Here is a 17,105-nt window from a genome sequence, read left to right as displayed (position 1 = left end):
AGTGAAATGGTAACTATGTGGAATTTGTTTAATTTTTCTCATCTGAATCTCTGATTTTTTAGAAATGCTTCCAAAAACCCCACCTCTACAACCTCCCTTCACGTTGAAAAGACCCCTTGTTTCAAAGTGCAAATTAATTAATAAAAGCTGAAGGCTTAAGTGGGATGAAACATTTCTGTTCTCCTAGAACAAAATATAAAATTATTCATCTTTGGATGAACTGCTGTCCTGAATGAACAGGGATTTTCCTGTACCATTTTATTGAAGATATTTAATGAGACTTTGAATTTTGGGGGGTTGGTTCTTTTGGGTTTTTTTTTTTTTTGGCTAAACTAGTACATCTTCGATCTTATGACAAAAAGCAATACAGTATTGACTGGGGAAGAGTCCTGAATTCTATCATTATCTATAAAATTTATTGTGTGGCATTGGTTTCACATCACATCATGGATTCTTGCTGGAGGGATATAAGCTCTAAACCAGTAGCTGCATTTTTGTGAGGCTGACCAGGCTAACCCAAGCCTCTGATGTAATTTAGGCCAGTTTTTAAATTTTTTCCTAATATATATAGATAGCTTCGCATACAACCGTGAAAACTGTTATTTCTGCCTTAGGTTAAACTGCTTCATTTCTTTCTTTTTGACAGCTGCGGTCAATAGATGTTGACCAAAAGCTGTCAAATTTCCTGAGAAATGAGGAAGAATTTTTTACTCCAGATGAGAAGCTGAGAGTTATTCATCTTCTGTCCTGGGAAATCCTTCCCCTATTTTGACAGGCTTTAAACAAATTGTTAGCTTTAATTAAGTTTGAAATGGGACAAATGCACAACCTAAACTGCTCCTTTCTAGGGTGTAAGAAGGCAGTAAAACTAACCATGAGATTCTGAGGCTCTTGCTACAGTGAATTGACTGTAATTCTGTGTTTTGGTACTGTGGAAATTTTGTGTAGGTTTAGAGAGAGACAGTTTTATAAGGATAATTTTGGGCCTCTCACACAAGGAAAGAGAAGAGATAACGGTGTAAAGGATAAATCGTAAAATACACACACGCACACACACACATATAAATATAAAAAAGTGGTAAAGGCTACAGATACTGATGTGCAAAGCTTTAAGGTGGAATTCCCATACTTTTACTGCATATTTTAATGAATAACAAAGGAATAGTTCTTCACAGAGTTGGGTTTTTCCTTATTAGTTGTTGTTTTTTTTTCAAGTTACGATTTTCTAATGGTTTTCTGGACAAAAAATATGGGATAGACATATCTAAACTAACAGCTTGCCAGGCTAGTACATCCTCATTCCATTTATGTAATCTCTGTAAAAATGCAGATCCACAGGTACACATTGAGCCAGTAGAGTGGATTGAATATGTGAGGGGTCTGCACAAATTAACATTACTCACTTCCTAAAGCTGCTCCAAATGCATCCTGTCCCCCTGCCTTTCCACACTGCAGTAGTGCCACTATAATGTTCAGAGGGAGAGTAGGATGCTCTAGAAAGTTGACCTGCTGCATGGAGGTTACCAGCAGATAGGGGAAGATCCTCCTCTCCTTTTTTGCTTTTCAGATGAGGATGCATTTAGGTCCTCTTGGGCCATCAGACAGCAGTTTGACTGAGGATAGGTTTAACTCTTCCCTGGTAGACTCGTGTTGAATGAAACAGTAAAGTGAGAGTAGCACATATATTAAAATTAACAGAGGAGTCTTGCAAATTCTCACCTAGAAAGCTTTGCTTATGCTACATCATTCTTGTAATCATAAAAGCTCTCCCTCTTTTCCCATAGCTATGGGTACTATTTTGAAAAATCTACATGTTGCTCAGAATGAGAAGTTACTGTAGAACATTTTTTCATATAAAAATTCTTCCAATGCTAATAGATACATCAGAAATACAAGATTTCTTTCTGAAGAGCCAGTACAGAAAGAAAATCTGCCATGAGAAGGATGCACTGTTGTTGCACTTGCCTACCCTTGCCTATCTGCACATAAGAAATCTTATATCTGCTTCATGTGTGATAAATTAATAAAAAATAAGTCCTCTGTAACTTACTATCAGCATTTAAAATTGCAAGCATGTTGAAATAATGCATTATTTAGCCATAAAACTCATAGGCAACAAATATACATTAGAATAGTCTTGTGGCCACCAAAGATTTGACATGTATGAGGAAGATTAAACTTCCTCTTGCATTAAATATGATAACGTTTTTTAATTTCTGAAGTTTTTTTGTTTAGGTCATTGTAGTCAGTGATAGATTAAGTTTAATGACTTTACATGCAAGGTCCTGCTGTACCTTGCAACACTCATTGTGCCTTCTAGAGCTTCCCATCCTCACAGTCAGGACAATGGACCAACACAAATCATCAATGTGACATGTGGTGATAAATCCAATAGGTCTATGTAATAAAGCCTTCATGCATGTATAGAGTCAGGATTTGGTCTGAGAAAAGCTGCGTTTTCATTCTTTTCACAAATGTACGAGTCCTTGTCCTGCTTAGTGAGACAGAACTGCCACTATTATTTAGGGACAGCCTGAAGATGGCAAGATATGATCCATTTTCTGTAGTACTAATTAGACATGATCAACTAATGTGCTCTACTGAGTGTAAACCTTTATTAGGAAGTTCTTGGGGAAAATTCCAAACAGGTGTGGGGTTTTGTTTGTTTATGACATCTTTCAGACTGCTATTTGTATTCTCTATATATATGCACACATGTAAATGTACATGCACTCACACACAGGCTTTCTGAGTAGTGTTTGCACAGTTAACAAACACATTTGTTACTCTCAAGTAATTCTATCTTTTGCATAATTCCAATGCTCTGAAAATCTATTTAAACCCAAGTATTAAAAAATATTTCTGTTTTTAATGTGTAAAGTATCTCATGATTTAAGATAGTCCAGAGAATTAAGTATGGTTTTCTGCCAGACAAACCTTTTCAAGTCCTTATGCAAATGACTTTTGCAAAACTGGACACCAAAGCAAGGTGATTTGTGGAGGTGCATCTCAGGCCATCTGACTCTTCTCTCTCCATTTATTGAACAGGAATAATAGTAATTCTCCACCTCAGACAGATGTTCTGAATACAGTGTAAAGATTGTGCAGTAACCGGGTAGTGCAAAAATGAGGGACCTGAAAGAACACTAAAAATAGGTTACAATAAAAATTTCCAAAAATCTGCAGCCAGACATTTCTGTGGTAATCTCATCATGGTTTTGTTTCTTTCCGTGAAACACAAGGAGAGGTGACCTACTCTGTGCACAGCATTTTCACACTGCTTTTTAAACATGCAGTATGTATCTGCCTTGGGGCTGATGGGACAGGGGATTCATCTCATTACTGATGCCAAATGCAATCAGTAGACAACTTGCTGCTTTAATTTCTGAGGACTTATACTCATAGTTATGGTTGTAGTTAAGCTTATCATGTGATCATTTAGAAAAAAAAGGTGAATAGTTGTTTTTCCTCTAGTATATCTACCCATTGGCAATGAGTAGTTAGGATTAAAAGCTTCATCTAGCCCAAGGCTATAATGAATATTCAGGAAAAATGATTCTGTACTGTTGCTTAGGGAACTAAAAAGACAACCCCTGTAACATTCAAATCTCCTGTGCCTTTGGAATAAACAAGCATTATTTGATTAACAGGAAGAAAGAAGACACACTGATGTACAGCTTATACCAAAAGAGACTTTATATGGTATTAAATTACCAACAGATTCTTGTATGTACCGTGTATGAATCAATATTATGTTTTAACCAATGATAATTTTACCAAGCTTTTATTTAGATGGGGTTTGTTTAAAAAAATTAAAATACAGCAGATAAACAAAGTGTGCAGGCAATGGATGTTACAGTCCATTGGAGCATTTGTTCATTCTTCTGGATTGACACACAGTGCAAAATTATGCTACATGTTCTGTTACAATCACACTGTATCATTATTAATGAAAGAACCAACAAACCCAGTTATGTGCAATGAAAGAAGGTAATTTTTAGCAACATGGTAGACTCTGAACCAAAAGCAGTACAATCCTCTACTAAATTAGGCAGAATAATATTTTATTTAGTTCATATTGTTGGTTTTGTGAATACAAATGCCCAGCTGTTTTTACTGCTAGCAACATTTTACATATCAAGCCTTTTAGAAAATATTTCTTGGCTATGCAAACTTCGTCAACCACTTTATCAATGATAAAAGCTGCAGGCACTTTCATAAACTTAGATTGGGGTAAAAAAAAGATATTTGTTTTGTATTAGCACTGACTGTTTTATAATGTGATTTACGGGCCTCAAGATTCAGTCTTTCACAAGTTACATGCTTATCCTTGAATGTTTATAAATCCAGGAAGGAATTGGAAAAAGCGACTTGTGAATTGGGGTCAGTCTCAGAAATCTAAGTAGGTGGGAGGTCCTCAATCAGTCAAATGAATTAGGCAAAATGAAGCTTGTACATAACTATTCAAAACTAGTTTTTGGTATCATGCTACTCACTTTGCTAAATTTGGTCCTGAGTTTAAAACATTTTTGGATGGGTCAAATTAATATTCTCAGAAATCTGGCGTTTTGAGCTGCATTTCTTTAGTCAATGATTGCATTTAGCAGTGAATTCTCTACATCTAATCACTTAAGTGTTTCTCAAAAGTGTGTTCTTGTGTGACCTGAGCAAATTGATCTTAGTGTAAAGGCAAGGAAGCTTCTATTGAGAAGTTGTGCACCATCCAGTGAACTTCCCACGGATTATACAGATGTAGTTTATTCATTTCCTATGAAACTTTTCTGTCCAGTGACATCAATATCTTCTGGTTTCAGCCATCTGATTGCTTAGAATGCATTTTCCCAAGTCCTTAGTGCAAACACAGTAGGAAATTACAAAATTTATAAATTAACAAATGGCTTCTCTTAATGATCTAAAGAAAACGTGAAGTTAAACAAAACCAGGTGAGGATATTATTCCTCTTTGCAAACACATTAGTTGTCTTGTCTGTAGAGCACAAAAGCTCTGGTATTCTCAGGCAGTGACTTCATGACAGAAATCCCTCTGGCAGCAGGGATGCTCAGGCTGTGCCCACTGGGCACTCCCAGTGTCACTGCTGGGAGGGGAGGGAGGGTGGGCTGAGGTGGCTCTCTGGTGTTCACTGCACCAGGAGGCACCCAAGCAGGAGGGTCTGGAGGCAGAGCAAGGAGAGCAGGAGGAGGGTGGATGAATGGATCATCTGGATCTTCCAGCACAACTCCATAGCAGGACTTGCACTGTAAAGAGAAGCAGCATGATACATCACATGTGTGTGGCTTTTGGGTGTGGCACAAGGGTAAACTGACATTTTTTAAAGTTAACCAGCATTGTCTTCTTACGAGATTTATTTAATGTGCAAATTAATAATAAATTAATTAATTGTAAATTGTAAGTTAATTAATTGTAAATAAAACAGTATAAGGGAAAAATAACCTTCAGAAATACATGTTTCAGTTCAGAGTTGTCAAGTTCAATGGGAATTCTAATTTCTTTCTATAAAAGTCATTACCTTTCCAATTTCTATCAGTAACTGTCTCACTAATCAACAAAGCACTGTTCTAACTTTTGTTTTGTTTTTTCTCACTAAATATTTGTTTACTCACTAAAAGTTTTCCCCCCTGGAATAGTAAGTGAAATAGGATGAAAGATTTTACCTCCTTGACTTGAATTTTTGAACTATTTTCCTATTAAGTTACCTGTGATTTTACGGGGACTGAAAATGGGCAGTTTTCCAAGGCCAATACAAGTGAGCCTTTCAAAAGAGCTTTTTCTAATCCTTTGCTGTTCAATCAGATATTTAAACTATTTACTAGCATGAGAAATAGAAGAGCATTCCATTACATTAATTGCATTAATCTTGGTGTGTGAGAAGTAGAACTGATTGAAAATAAAGGTCTTAGTTTCACAGGAAAAAAGCAAACAGTTATTTTTTATGACGAAAGATGAGCTAGTTAAATTATCTTTGGTAGGATGAAAACTGGGTTTTATGAAAGATGCCTCCCAAAAAGTTATTCAGTGGGGTTTAAAATAGCTGTATTCTTTAAGGCATTATTGTGTTGGAGTAAGAATTTTTATGGCAGCACTATAAGCACAAAGAACTCAGCATAATAATTTATAAGGTGCCAACATCCTGAACATTATTACAAGGATTTCTAAGGAGAAGAATTAACATAAAGGATATACAATTCATGTCTTCTAGAAGGTCTCTCATTTCTGCATTGGGCCTCAAGGAAATTCAAAACAGAAATGAAAGTCAAAGCTGCAACTACTTTCATACTGCCGGTGCAGCGTTTCATGCATATTTCATGGCAGCTGCATGGGCGGGAGATCACCGCTTTTATTGGGATGCCAGAGCTAAGTCTTAGGATTTTACTATTCATGTCAAGCACTGTGTACTTTCTAGGAACACAGCCTGTGGGGTTTTTGTTTGTATTTAACCATTGGTGTAAAAAGGAAAACCAACAAGGGTGTTTCCTGTGTGTTCACTAGATTGGCAACCTTGGTGTCCACTGGATTGTTATGAATTAAATTTCATTTAGTCTCATCCCATTCTCAGTTACTACATAGCAATGCAGCTTTCTGAGTTTTTACAATATCCAAATGGGAGAAGATTATTCATATATGACAGATTTAATTATCTGAGAGAGTGATAAAGACTTAGTAAATGTAAATAATTGCTGCAGTACCGATTAGCCTACCCACAGGTAACACTTGTGCTGAATCTTGTAATGCCACCATTCAATTTTTAACCAAAACATGCACCAGGTTCTCCATGCATCAGTATTGCAAATTTTAAGGTACTTGTTGAAGAGCATTATGAATTGCCCACAGAAAAATAAAAGTTACATTGAGCAAGAACCCTTGTATGTGTCAGATGCAGGTGTTAGTTCCACTGATCTGTCCTCAGTGGAAAGGGTAGCTCATTACTGTCTACATGAGATGTGTTCCATAAGAGAAGTAAATTACTGGAAATCAGGAAAAGCTAACACTTGAAGATTTCGATTTCTGGCTTTAACAGAGATTTTGATCTTTCATTTACACTATGGCCATCCCAAGTTATTCTCAAGAGTTCAGAAATGCTGAATTGCATTCTGATAGCCCTGCAACCTCGATTCATCCTTGTTCTGATCAAGGCATGATCAGACAATGCTTCGGTCACATTATTTTATAGGATACTGCTTGTTTTTAATGTACCTTACATAAAATGAGTCATTAAAACTGAAAATTAATTTTTAAAATAAATGGGTAAAATAGTCTCTTTCATCCAAAATGGTATTTTCCTCCTTCTGGGAAGGAAACATTTTGTGATATCTTTGTCTTCTGAAAAAAAAAATTTCCTTTTTTTTCCACAAACTAACCTTTCTGTAGTGGATTTGCAGTTACTTGGTGTGTCTGCAATAAGTTCATTATGAGATGAAGTTCAGTTCTGATGTGCAATTTTACAAAATTGCAGCATAGCCACTTAGAGCAAAGTTTTCATTTTCCCTAATATACCTTTTGTTCATATTACTTTTAATTATGTTCTATATTTATCTGGCCTATTTGAACAGGATCCAGAGCTGGTACGGAACATCTGTCGCTGGGTTAGACAAGCTGTTCCCATTCCTTTCTTTGCCAAACTGACCCCAAATGTCACTGATATTGTGAAAATTGCAATGGCTGCTCAGGAAGGTGAGTGACTCCCATGCACAAGTTGTGTAAATTTACTGATTTGCTGCATGGGGGAAGATAGGCACGTTGCTGGACTAACAGATAACAACAAAAACTAATATGGAAATATTTTGTTTTATGTATTTAGAATAAGCACAGTGATCAAAGGTTTCCTGATTTTGTTCATGCATCTGGAATTGAGCAATATATGAAGAAAACCACGTTAGACTGTTAACAAAATTGTATAGTGTTTCCTGCATGCTCTTAGTTCTGTCATATTTATATGCTCACCATACCTCTGTAAATCCCCCTGTTCCTATATTTAGTAGTGAAAATGGTGTGTGTGTGTTCTGAGAAAACAAAAATATGCTACTTGAAGGTATATATATATTCTTTTTCCTTAGAGCCTAGTGTACAACATGACAGTGAATAAGTTTGCAAGTAGGTGTATTAATCCATCATTTAGAACCATGGTAATTGTTTCTTTGTCACATTGCTTCATTTATTTTGCTGCACAGAAGCTTGGAGGAGGTGGCCACTGTTTTGGGGTACCTTCAGGTGTTGAACAACTGCTGTAGCAGGTTCTGCCCCACACAGCTGAGGGGCAGAGATCTGCCTGTCAGCCCCAGCATTTTCATATGCTGTCTTACAGCCCTTACAGCTCTTTCAGCTGATGCAGCCTGCCTTGAAGCTAGTGCTAAATTTGTTCTCCCAGGATTGGTCATAAGGACCTTTCTGTGCATCCTCTTGCAGTTTGTTGCTTTTGCTCTCCAGCTGTTTATTTGAATTTCTAGTTATTTCAGAGTTTCACAGGTTTTCTTTAGTATTTTATCCTCTGTTGTTCTTACACACATGATTTAACAAAAAGCAACTGACCTTTTCTTTCACAGGTGGCGCAGATGGTGTTACAGCCACCAACACTGTGTCAGGACTGATGGGACTGAAAGCAGACAGCACACCTTGGCCAGCAGTTGGTCGAGGACTGAGGACCACATATGGTGGCATGTCAGGTAGGTGTTGCCCTTTTTGATGCATGGTACTTCCTTGGAGGCTTTCAAAACATCAGGAGGTCCTTGTAGTGGGCTAGAATATCATGTCTGCAGTCGCACCGAGTCCTTAAAGCTCACTGCTGGTCAATGTTTCTAAGTCATGACAGATGGAACAGATTAAGTGTGAAGGCTCTTGGGTTGCCCTTTCCTTAATGGTAAAGCACTGCATCAGAATACTGTGATAGGGTCACTGGAGAGGGAAGGAAATCTCTTCCCTCGTGACCCTCGCTTTTCCTCAAATTTTTCATCCTGTCACAATTGTCAGGCCCCATGTTAGACAGAGGCTAATGAAAGGGCATCGCAGGGGGAAATATCAACAATCCAAATGCAGTGTATGTTTCATAGCCCAGTCTCCAGTCTTCCTTGCTGCTTCCCACTAAGTGCACCTTTTCCAGAGAGGTTATTTCCTCCTCTTGCCACGGTGGTAAAAATAATAGACAGTATTAGGCAAATATATGCATATTTTTGTAGCCCATTTCTCAAGATATACAAGAATATCTTGTGTAGCCCATATTTTAAACTCGTGTTTCACAGTTTAATTTTCAAACCAGCTGCAAAACTTTTACACTCCAGTTCAGTGCCGGTGCACACTAATGTATTAATCTATTGACCCTGCGAACTCTGTTGCTGTGACAACACAAACTTGGCCCTGAAGACAATACTGTGAGTTTCTTGGCTTTACTGGTATGGAGATTAGTCTCCTTGGTGATAAAGGTAGCAGTAAATGTACATAAAAGAAGTAATAGCATCCTCCCAATTCAGTCAAACGTTATTCTATTGGACCCGCCTGCTACCTCACCCCAAAAAAGTAATCAGAGGAGACCAGACAGGCAAAAATATCCTTTATTTTATATGACTGGTGTTATCCTTAGAGAACCATAGGGAATGTAGCAAAAGATGACTTTTAAACAAACTTTAATTCAGATGAGTGTATTCAGTGGCAAATTGCGTTATTGCCTTAGATAACTACATAGAATTTGGAATTTTTTGAGAATGCTGAAAAGTAAGAAAGTGATAACAATCAGAAAAAATCATTATGCCTATCGCATAATGGTTTCACAGTGACAGTCCAATAAGATGTTATATTTTAATATTATGCAAAATCAGAGGAAGAGGGGAACAAGAAGAGAACAGCTACAGCCCATTTCAATTTCTCTAGCCTGCCATGTTGACAGAAAAAGAATAAAGGAGGTCACAGTGGGTGCTGTGCATTAAAAATTAATAAAAGAACTATTGCAGTAGTATTTTATATAAGTAACACCATTCACATTTTCTCATTTAAGTTGCAATTTGTGAATATTCCTTCCTACCGTAATTCTGCCTAATAAAATCTATAAAATGGCTGCATTTTAGAGAAGTGTGTCTATGTCACAAATTTGAAACATGTATGCAATGTAAATTACAGTGGCACCTGCATGCCCAGCTGTAAGTGAAGATATTCCAGCACTTCTGTAGTTTACAATACTAAATGGACCCAAAAAAAGTCGCTTCTTTATTTTATTTACATATATGTGTGTGTGTGTATGTGTGCAAGTATAATTTTTTTTTCCTGAAGTTCTGTGTATCAGAGGGGAGAGAAAATTACATTTTAGGATGCACCATTACCTATGATGCAAATCGGATTATTTAAAAAACTATTTCGAATACTGAAAGTGTTGTCAATTTATTGTGTTTTGAAAGAGTCAACACTGGGTCCCAATGCCACAACTCCTTGCACAAAAGAAAGCCACGGAGCCAATAAAGTCATGTTGCAGTACTTCCTGCTCAGCAGTCAGGTGTAGCAGTATACAAATTTCCAAAAGCAGGAAAGTAATTTCAAATCAGGAGAGCTAGCATGCTTACAAGAAGACAAAAAGTGGGAGAGCATGTCATCTTGTCAGAGCAAGGGGCAGGGTGGCCATACTTCTGTTCCAGCTGTGCCACGGCGGAGACATGTGGCCTGCAGCCAGACACTTGACCTTTCCATGCTCTGCTTCTCCTGTCTGTGGAATGGCAGGAACACCACTTACATGCCTACAGGCTTGGTGGGAAGTGCTCTGTGGTCTTGGCATCAAAGTCGCTTCACAGCGGAACATATTGGGTTTCTATTTTGATGTGCGTAAATTTGTTTTATTTTATTATCTGATAGAGTCAGTAAGTTTTTGTTGTTTTTTCCAAATAATTCCTCTCAAGAGAGTATTAATTTTTGAAGTGAAAGACAGCACTATTATAGAAGCAATAAGTCTGTTTCATTTTCAGCGTGTTTTCCCAAAGCACAGCTGGTTCATTGTTGTTCTGTCGTGCACAAACCTAGGGCAGATACAGCACACAGCCGAGCTGGATCAGGCTTTCTGGATTTTTCCATGTGCATAGATTGTGGACTGGCAGTGATGCTTCCATGGCCCATTGCTACAGTGAGTGAGGCAGGAGTTCTGTCCCTCAGGGTGCCACACTCACGGTGCTGTGTGACCGTGGGTGAGGTGGGAGCTGGCCCCAGCCCTGTGGAGGTCTCAGCACAGGGGTCCTCTGAGGTGTCCTGGTGATGTCTGAAATGCACCTTGAATCAACAGTGATGACCCTCAGCATTATCCAGCCCGTGTCTGTCTGCTGGCCCTGGCAGTGACCAGCTCACGGGACAAGAAGTCGGTCTCCTAAAGGACCAATGTCCTCCAGGGATTTGTAAATTCACTGTGTCAGGGCAGTCAAGTTGGCTTTTCCAGGTGAGTACAAATTCCCTCGTCTGAGTTTGATGAAAGTTTCCAACAAAGAGCAAATAACAAAGATAGGTTAGTGCCCTGGCCTAGCAGCTGCCCAGCATTTAGACTGACAGAAGTCCCTGTCTTCTGGCATTCAAAAATGTCCTCCTACGTGGCCATGTACTGAAAAAAAATTTTCCATATAAAATTTCCCTTTGGCCTCTTTATCCCTTCTCTTCTTGTCTGCCTCATGCAGAAGCAGCTGTATACAGGAGGTTCATTCTTCATTTTTGAAGCAGGAATTTTTTTAATAATTACTCTTGACTTACTAAATCACGGGTAGTTTCCTATGATTTATCTAACATAAAGAAAAACAATAAGAAAAAAAGTTTATTAACATCATTGCCAAATCCTGAGATGTTTTGAGAACAGACTTTTGTCTCTGTTTATATTTAAACATTTTTTAAACAATTGTTCAAAGAAGGGGAGACTTAATAGGATTATTTTGGAAGCCCCAGTTAGTTTTGTCACAGTCAGTGTTTTCTTGCCAGCCATTGCTTGGCCTGTGACCTTCCTGTTTTGACCAGACTTGATCAGCTGAAAATTACTAAGCTGGAAGAGGCATCCCTGTTTCCTCTACTCTCCTGTTTCTTGGGTGGTTTTGACAGGTAGGGGTCCCCATACCCCAGGTTTGACTACCAGACTGTGGGACTAGTCTCTCTCTTCTCCACTTCCCTGCAAATACTGAATTATTAATACAAAGTAAAACAGCTCTCACAGGATGCACACTCATACTAGCACAGCCTGCTGACCTGAACATGAGCCTGACTTGGGAGAATCAGATTTATATCCCAGGTGTGAGCCCAGGTCATAGCTGGGCCCCCTGGATTCCAAGTTTACCCTACAAGTATTGAGCTTTATAAAATCTCTTAGGTTTTTCTTCTACTTTTACCTCTATCCTTGTGACAAATATATATGTATATATATATTTTCAGGAAGAATTTCACTTTAATTTTGATATTTTGTTGTTTTCTAAAGAAAATTAATTTCCAATTTGCACTCTGGAGCATCAGATGAGTCTAAAGACTGTGGTAGCCCTGCAGGTTTTTGTGGCCCTGTTATCTGAGAGGTCATTGTGTTTAGAGAATCCCCCAGTATTCATCCATTTTTTTAAAAAAAAATTTTAAAAATAAATTTACAGGAACTGCCCATTACTCAAAAACCATAGTCATCCTAATGAAGTCCATACAAAATATCGTTTAAGGAAATAAGCCCTTATGATGAAAGAAAAAATATTAAAATTAAGATACAGTTTCTCAAGCTCTGTAACTGCCGTATGTGTTTGCAGTATTAGAGACAGTTTGATTTCCATTAAGAAGCTTTTAAAATGGATCTAACAGTATTTCAGGTTTGAGAATGTAGAATATTGAGATTTGGTCATGAGTTCTTCCAATACATGGGAAGAGTACTTGCAAGGTATTTGTCTATTAAAAAGAGGCAAATGGTTGGAGTTTTATCCTCACAAAGAATAATGACCTCTGGCTCTGAAAGATATGTTTTAGTTTGTGTAAGTATAAATTATTTTGAAAATGCTTGTTCTGGTATTTTATAGATATCAGAAAAAGTTGCCAGGTTTCTGAGAAATGTTAATATACTGTCAGCAGCTGCACCCTTCCCTAAGATTTCTTTCTTTGAAATGTATTTTAAATGTTTTTTTAAAAAAAGTTTTTTTCCATGAGCTTTCATACTGTGCTTCCATATTCCAGATGTGTTTTATAAAACACATCACATTGCAGCACAATGGGATATCTATTGCAGGCAAAATAGAGCAGAGCTTTTGTTTGAATTTCCATGGTTTTTTGTTCTTTGTCATCTGTTTGTTTCTTTGTTTTTGTCTTGAAGCCAAATCCTTAGGGGATAAATTTATAAAACCATACACTGGACTTAGCAAAAACTTAGGTTAAAAGCAAATCTCTCTACGGTGCACTCACTATGTATTCTTTTAATGCTTTGTTTCAGAAATATTGCTGTATTTTCCAGTGGCAGTTCAAATGCCTCATGTCTGTGTGCTGTTATTGCTTTTTCCATTTAATATATGCTGTAGTACTATGGCATTATTTGCACACATTTCTTGTGCAGCAAGTGCAAGTACATATGCTTGTTTTCCAGAAAAAGAGAGAGTCAGGAAGCTGTGTGTTATAACTTCACAGCTGCCCACAAGGGATATCAGGAGGATATCTAGGTGGTGGATTCAGTCTTTAAACACAGGAATGTGTAATTACTGGAAAGCAGCAGAGACAGTTAATTTTGGTTACTTTGTGAAGTTAGTGGAGCTGTCTGTTTTTACAGAAAAACACTGTCCAAGAGCAATTGTGACATTTAAGGGAATGCTTTTCAGGAATTATTAAATTAAAATGTATATTGACTTTATTAATAGAGGCATATATTTTAATATGAAATGTATGAATTATATTGAAAGGGAAAAAGTTGAAGTTATAATAATAAAGGCTGCCTTTTAATTTTAATTCAATGACACATCATTAAAAGAAAAGTGAAAAAAACAACTAAGAGCATTCACTTCACTCATCACAGTTCTGTCAGTGGCAGTGCAGTCTGGATTTTGGTCAATAGAAATGAATGAAAAGCTGCCCATCACTGGAAACAAAACAAAATGTATGTATGCATAGGCACTCCTGTTTAGTATAAATATTTACCAAGAGTTAAAGACTATTTACATTAACATATATTTATAAAACAGTGTGGAAAGGGGTGGAAAAACAAATATATGCCATAGTACAATTTTAATTTTGTTTTATTATTCCTGTTCAATGTAGCTCAGCCATTAAAAGCCCTTATTTGCATATATTATGTCAGGATTCACAAAGAGTCCTCTGTTTTCTGTCGTGTCCTTGCAGCAGTCTGATTTCTCTTAGTGTACTGCCATCACTGGTCTGTGCAGGAGAGATCAGAGCCCTAATAATAGACTTTTGACAGGGAGCTCGCCTGCTACCTGCCCTACACAAATCCTCACTGTACATGTTTGCTTCATGGCAACAAAGCAGACAGAAGGAAAATGCCAAGTGCTGAATTTGAGGTACAGCCCTGCCATAGCTTGACATTTCAGCAGAATAGCAGTTTATGAGATGCATAATTTTTCATCTGGGACTCAGCTGCCATTTTCATAGAGGCTTGCAGCTCATCGACTGACTGGAAGTAGGGCAAAGGTTTACAGCATAGATCAAGGTCTACATCCTTCCTATAGCTATTTAAAAACAAGTATTATTCTCTAGATAAGGTCAGAGAAATAAGTATTTTTTTTAAATTTTTAATATTTTCTAGCCAATTTCATTCCCACAAAGAAAACAATTTGCACTTTTAGCACAGGTGCCATTTGTAGTTGATTAAAAATGATCGTAATTGATTTCATTCACCAAAAGATTAAATGAGTCCTAGAGAAAGAATGAAGGAGGAGTCTTTACACAGAGCATTTGAACAAAGCTGTGTTTTCTCCTCCTCTTACTTCGAAAAAAAGCTCATTCCGAGCTTAAAATGAATGAAGAGTCTTCACTCCTTAAACGTAATTGGTTTGTGGTTTATTATTGTTAGAGATTGGATTTAAATTTTCACATTCATGCACATGTACTTGGGAAACAAATGCAGTGTAGGTACATGTAAGTGAGTGTTTAATTTAGAATTACACATCTCTGTGAGCTTCAGTAACAGTTCACCATGTCAGAGCCTCATATAGAACAATGGTACAGTACATTGGATTAATTAAAGAAGCCTTGCAGAGAACTGAATTCTCAGTATGTCAAGATTTCAATTTTATGTTAAATATTTTCTAAAGGCCAGACCCTTAAATCTCAGGGGCTGTACCAAGCAGTGAGCTGTGAATTTAACCATAGGCTAACTGCTAATGATAAGGAAAAGAGTCCAAGTTGAGGCAGCTGTAATACAGTCATTGGATTAGGCTATCAATCACTCGGTTCCCTGAGGAACAGGCAAAGACGACAAAACAGTGAAAAGGGAAATTAGGAAGGGAGGGCATGACTAGAATGAGATTCTTCACCAAATGTATCTGTTAGTTGGCTGAATCCCCCAAGCATCAGACAGGAATGTCCAGCATTGCTCTCAGACTAAAAGCCAAGTATTTGTTCCAAAGTCCTAGAAAACCATCAAATCATCATTAACTGTTGCTGTTCTGTGCAGGCTGCTAGAAATGCAATTGGCTACATTCTCCTGGTTTAATAGCCAGTAATTAGGTTAATCTCTAAAATGCTGCTGTTGAACACTCTGGATTTACTGTTTATATCAGAGCTCATATGGAATATGTGCAGTTGAAATAATTCATTTCACAGTTGATTGGGATTCTTTATAAACAGATAACTGTTAAGGTATTGAGTCTAACTCATGGCAACCAAAGGCATGTGTCAGAAAGCAATTCCTATAAAATCATAAATTCTTCTCAGACATAATATGAGAAAAATAAGAGAAAATCACTATAGTATAGATTGTGGGAAAAGAGCATGGGGGAAAGAACATGAAGATTTATTCTGGGTGCAGGAAGATAAAATGGGAAATCTGTTCATATAGTGGTATAGATTAACATGATTAAGTACTGAGTGAGTTAGCATCTTGAAGACAGTCTGATTAACAAAGAATGGAAATGAATAGAGAAGGTAAAAGAGATGTTTCAAAGCAGCTTTCAAAAGTGTTTCAAAGCAGGTTGGTGGAGCAGGTGCTTGTATTTAGAGTAATGGGTATAGATGAATGTACCACAAGTAAACTATGACCTAATAAGGAGGTTTAAGTCAGTCAGGAGCAGAAAATCTTTCCTTCTGGTAATATCAGCAAGATCAAACCCAGTGGAGGTGACTTCGTCAGCACGAGTTGATTCTTTCCATGTCTGTCAGGTCTGGGGAAAAGGTGTCTTATGATCACCTCTTCTAATTTTAAGCAAAGACACAGCGCAAAAAGATCTCTTTTGTGTCTTGTCTTATAGGGGGATACAGTATGGGTAAATGAAGGTGGTATAGAAGGTAATCTTATTCCCCAATGAATTGCAGCTGGACCAGTGACTAAAGATTAGAAGCAGGCCTGATCTTAACAGGCCACACCTGTAGCCAATAAGAACAAGTGGTATAAAAGAGTGGATTGGTGGGATGTGGAGTCCGATGGCTGCTGCAAGGACCAGGAACAGTCAGTGCTTACAGGGGCAGCCTCTGAGAAACATCGAGGCGGTATGAAGCTCTGGTGATATGAAATCCTTGCACTATAATGATGTTAGAACTTGTGCTATCTAAGACAACAATGTGTTTTGAAGATTATTGTGTTTGAAACTGAAATTTTTATGTTGGAAAAAGATTGCTCTAATAAATTCCAGAGATCATTTAATTTCTTTCAGTATCTTATGAATTTTTTATTTGAAATGTATTTGGCACTTAAGTACTTTTTAGTTTATTCTAACACAGGAATGAAAATACTATCAAAATTTTCAAATGGACATTAATTAAAATAATAAAAATCAAGAAAAACTGTGTTAAAGTCTACTGCTAGGTTTGTTTGCCATTAAGTCTCAGCAGGTCTCGGTCTTTCTCACCTCTCTCCATGGACAGTCACAATGAAGTCAAAGTTTATCTTGACTTCAAAATGATTCTTGAATGAGGTCTAGAGACTGTGATGGCATGCAGTATAACTCTCCAGCCTTTCCTAC

General features: G+C 37.4%; 1 protein-coding gene across 1 annotated transcript in view; it reads left to right on the top strand.

Moving 5' to 3' along the window:
- DPYD (dihydropyrimidine dehydrogenase) overlaps positions 1-17,105 on the top strand; it is a 334,630-nt gene that overhangs the window by 238,555 nt on the left and 78,970 nt on the right. Inside the window, exons 17-18 of the mRNA XM_050977198.1 lie at positions 7,569-7,689; positions 8,559-8,678. Coding sequence (XP_050833155.1) covers positions 7,569-7,689; positions 8,559-8,678 — 241 coding nt within the window. The remainder of the gene's footprint in view (positions 1-7,568; positions 7,690-8,558; positions 8,679-17,105) is intronic.

Source organism: Serinus canaria, chromosome 8 (assembly GCF_022539315.1).
Source record: "Serinus canaria isolate serCan28SL12 chromosome 8, serCan2020, whole genome shotgun sequence".
Taxonomy (NCBI): Eukaryota; Metazoa; Chordata; class Aves; order Passeriformes; family Fringillidae; genus Serinus; species Serinus canaria.
The sequence above is the reverse complement of the archived record's forward strand: the minus strand, read 5'-3'. Positions and strand labels throughout refer to the sequence as shown.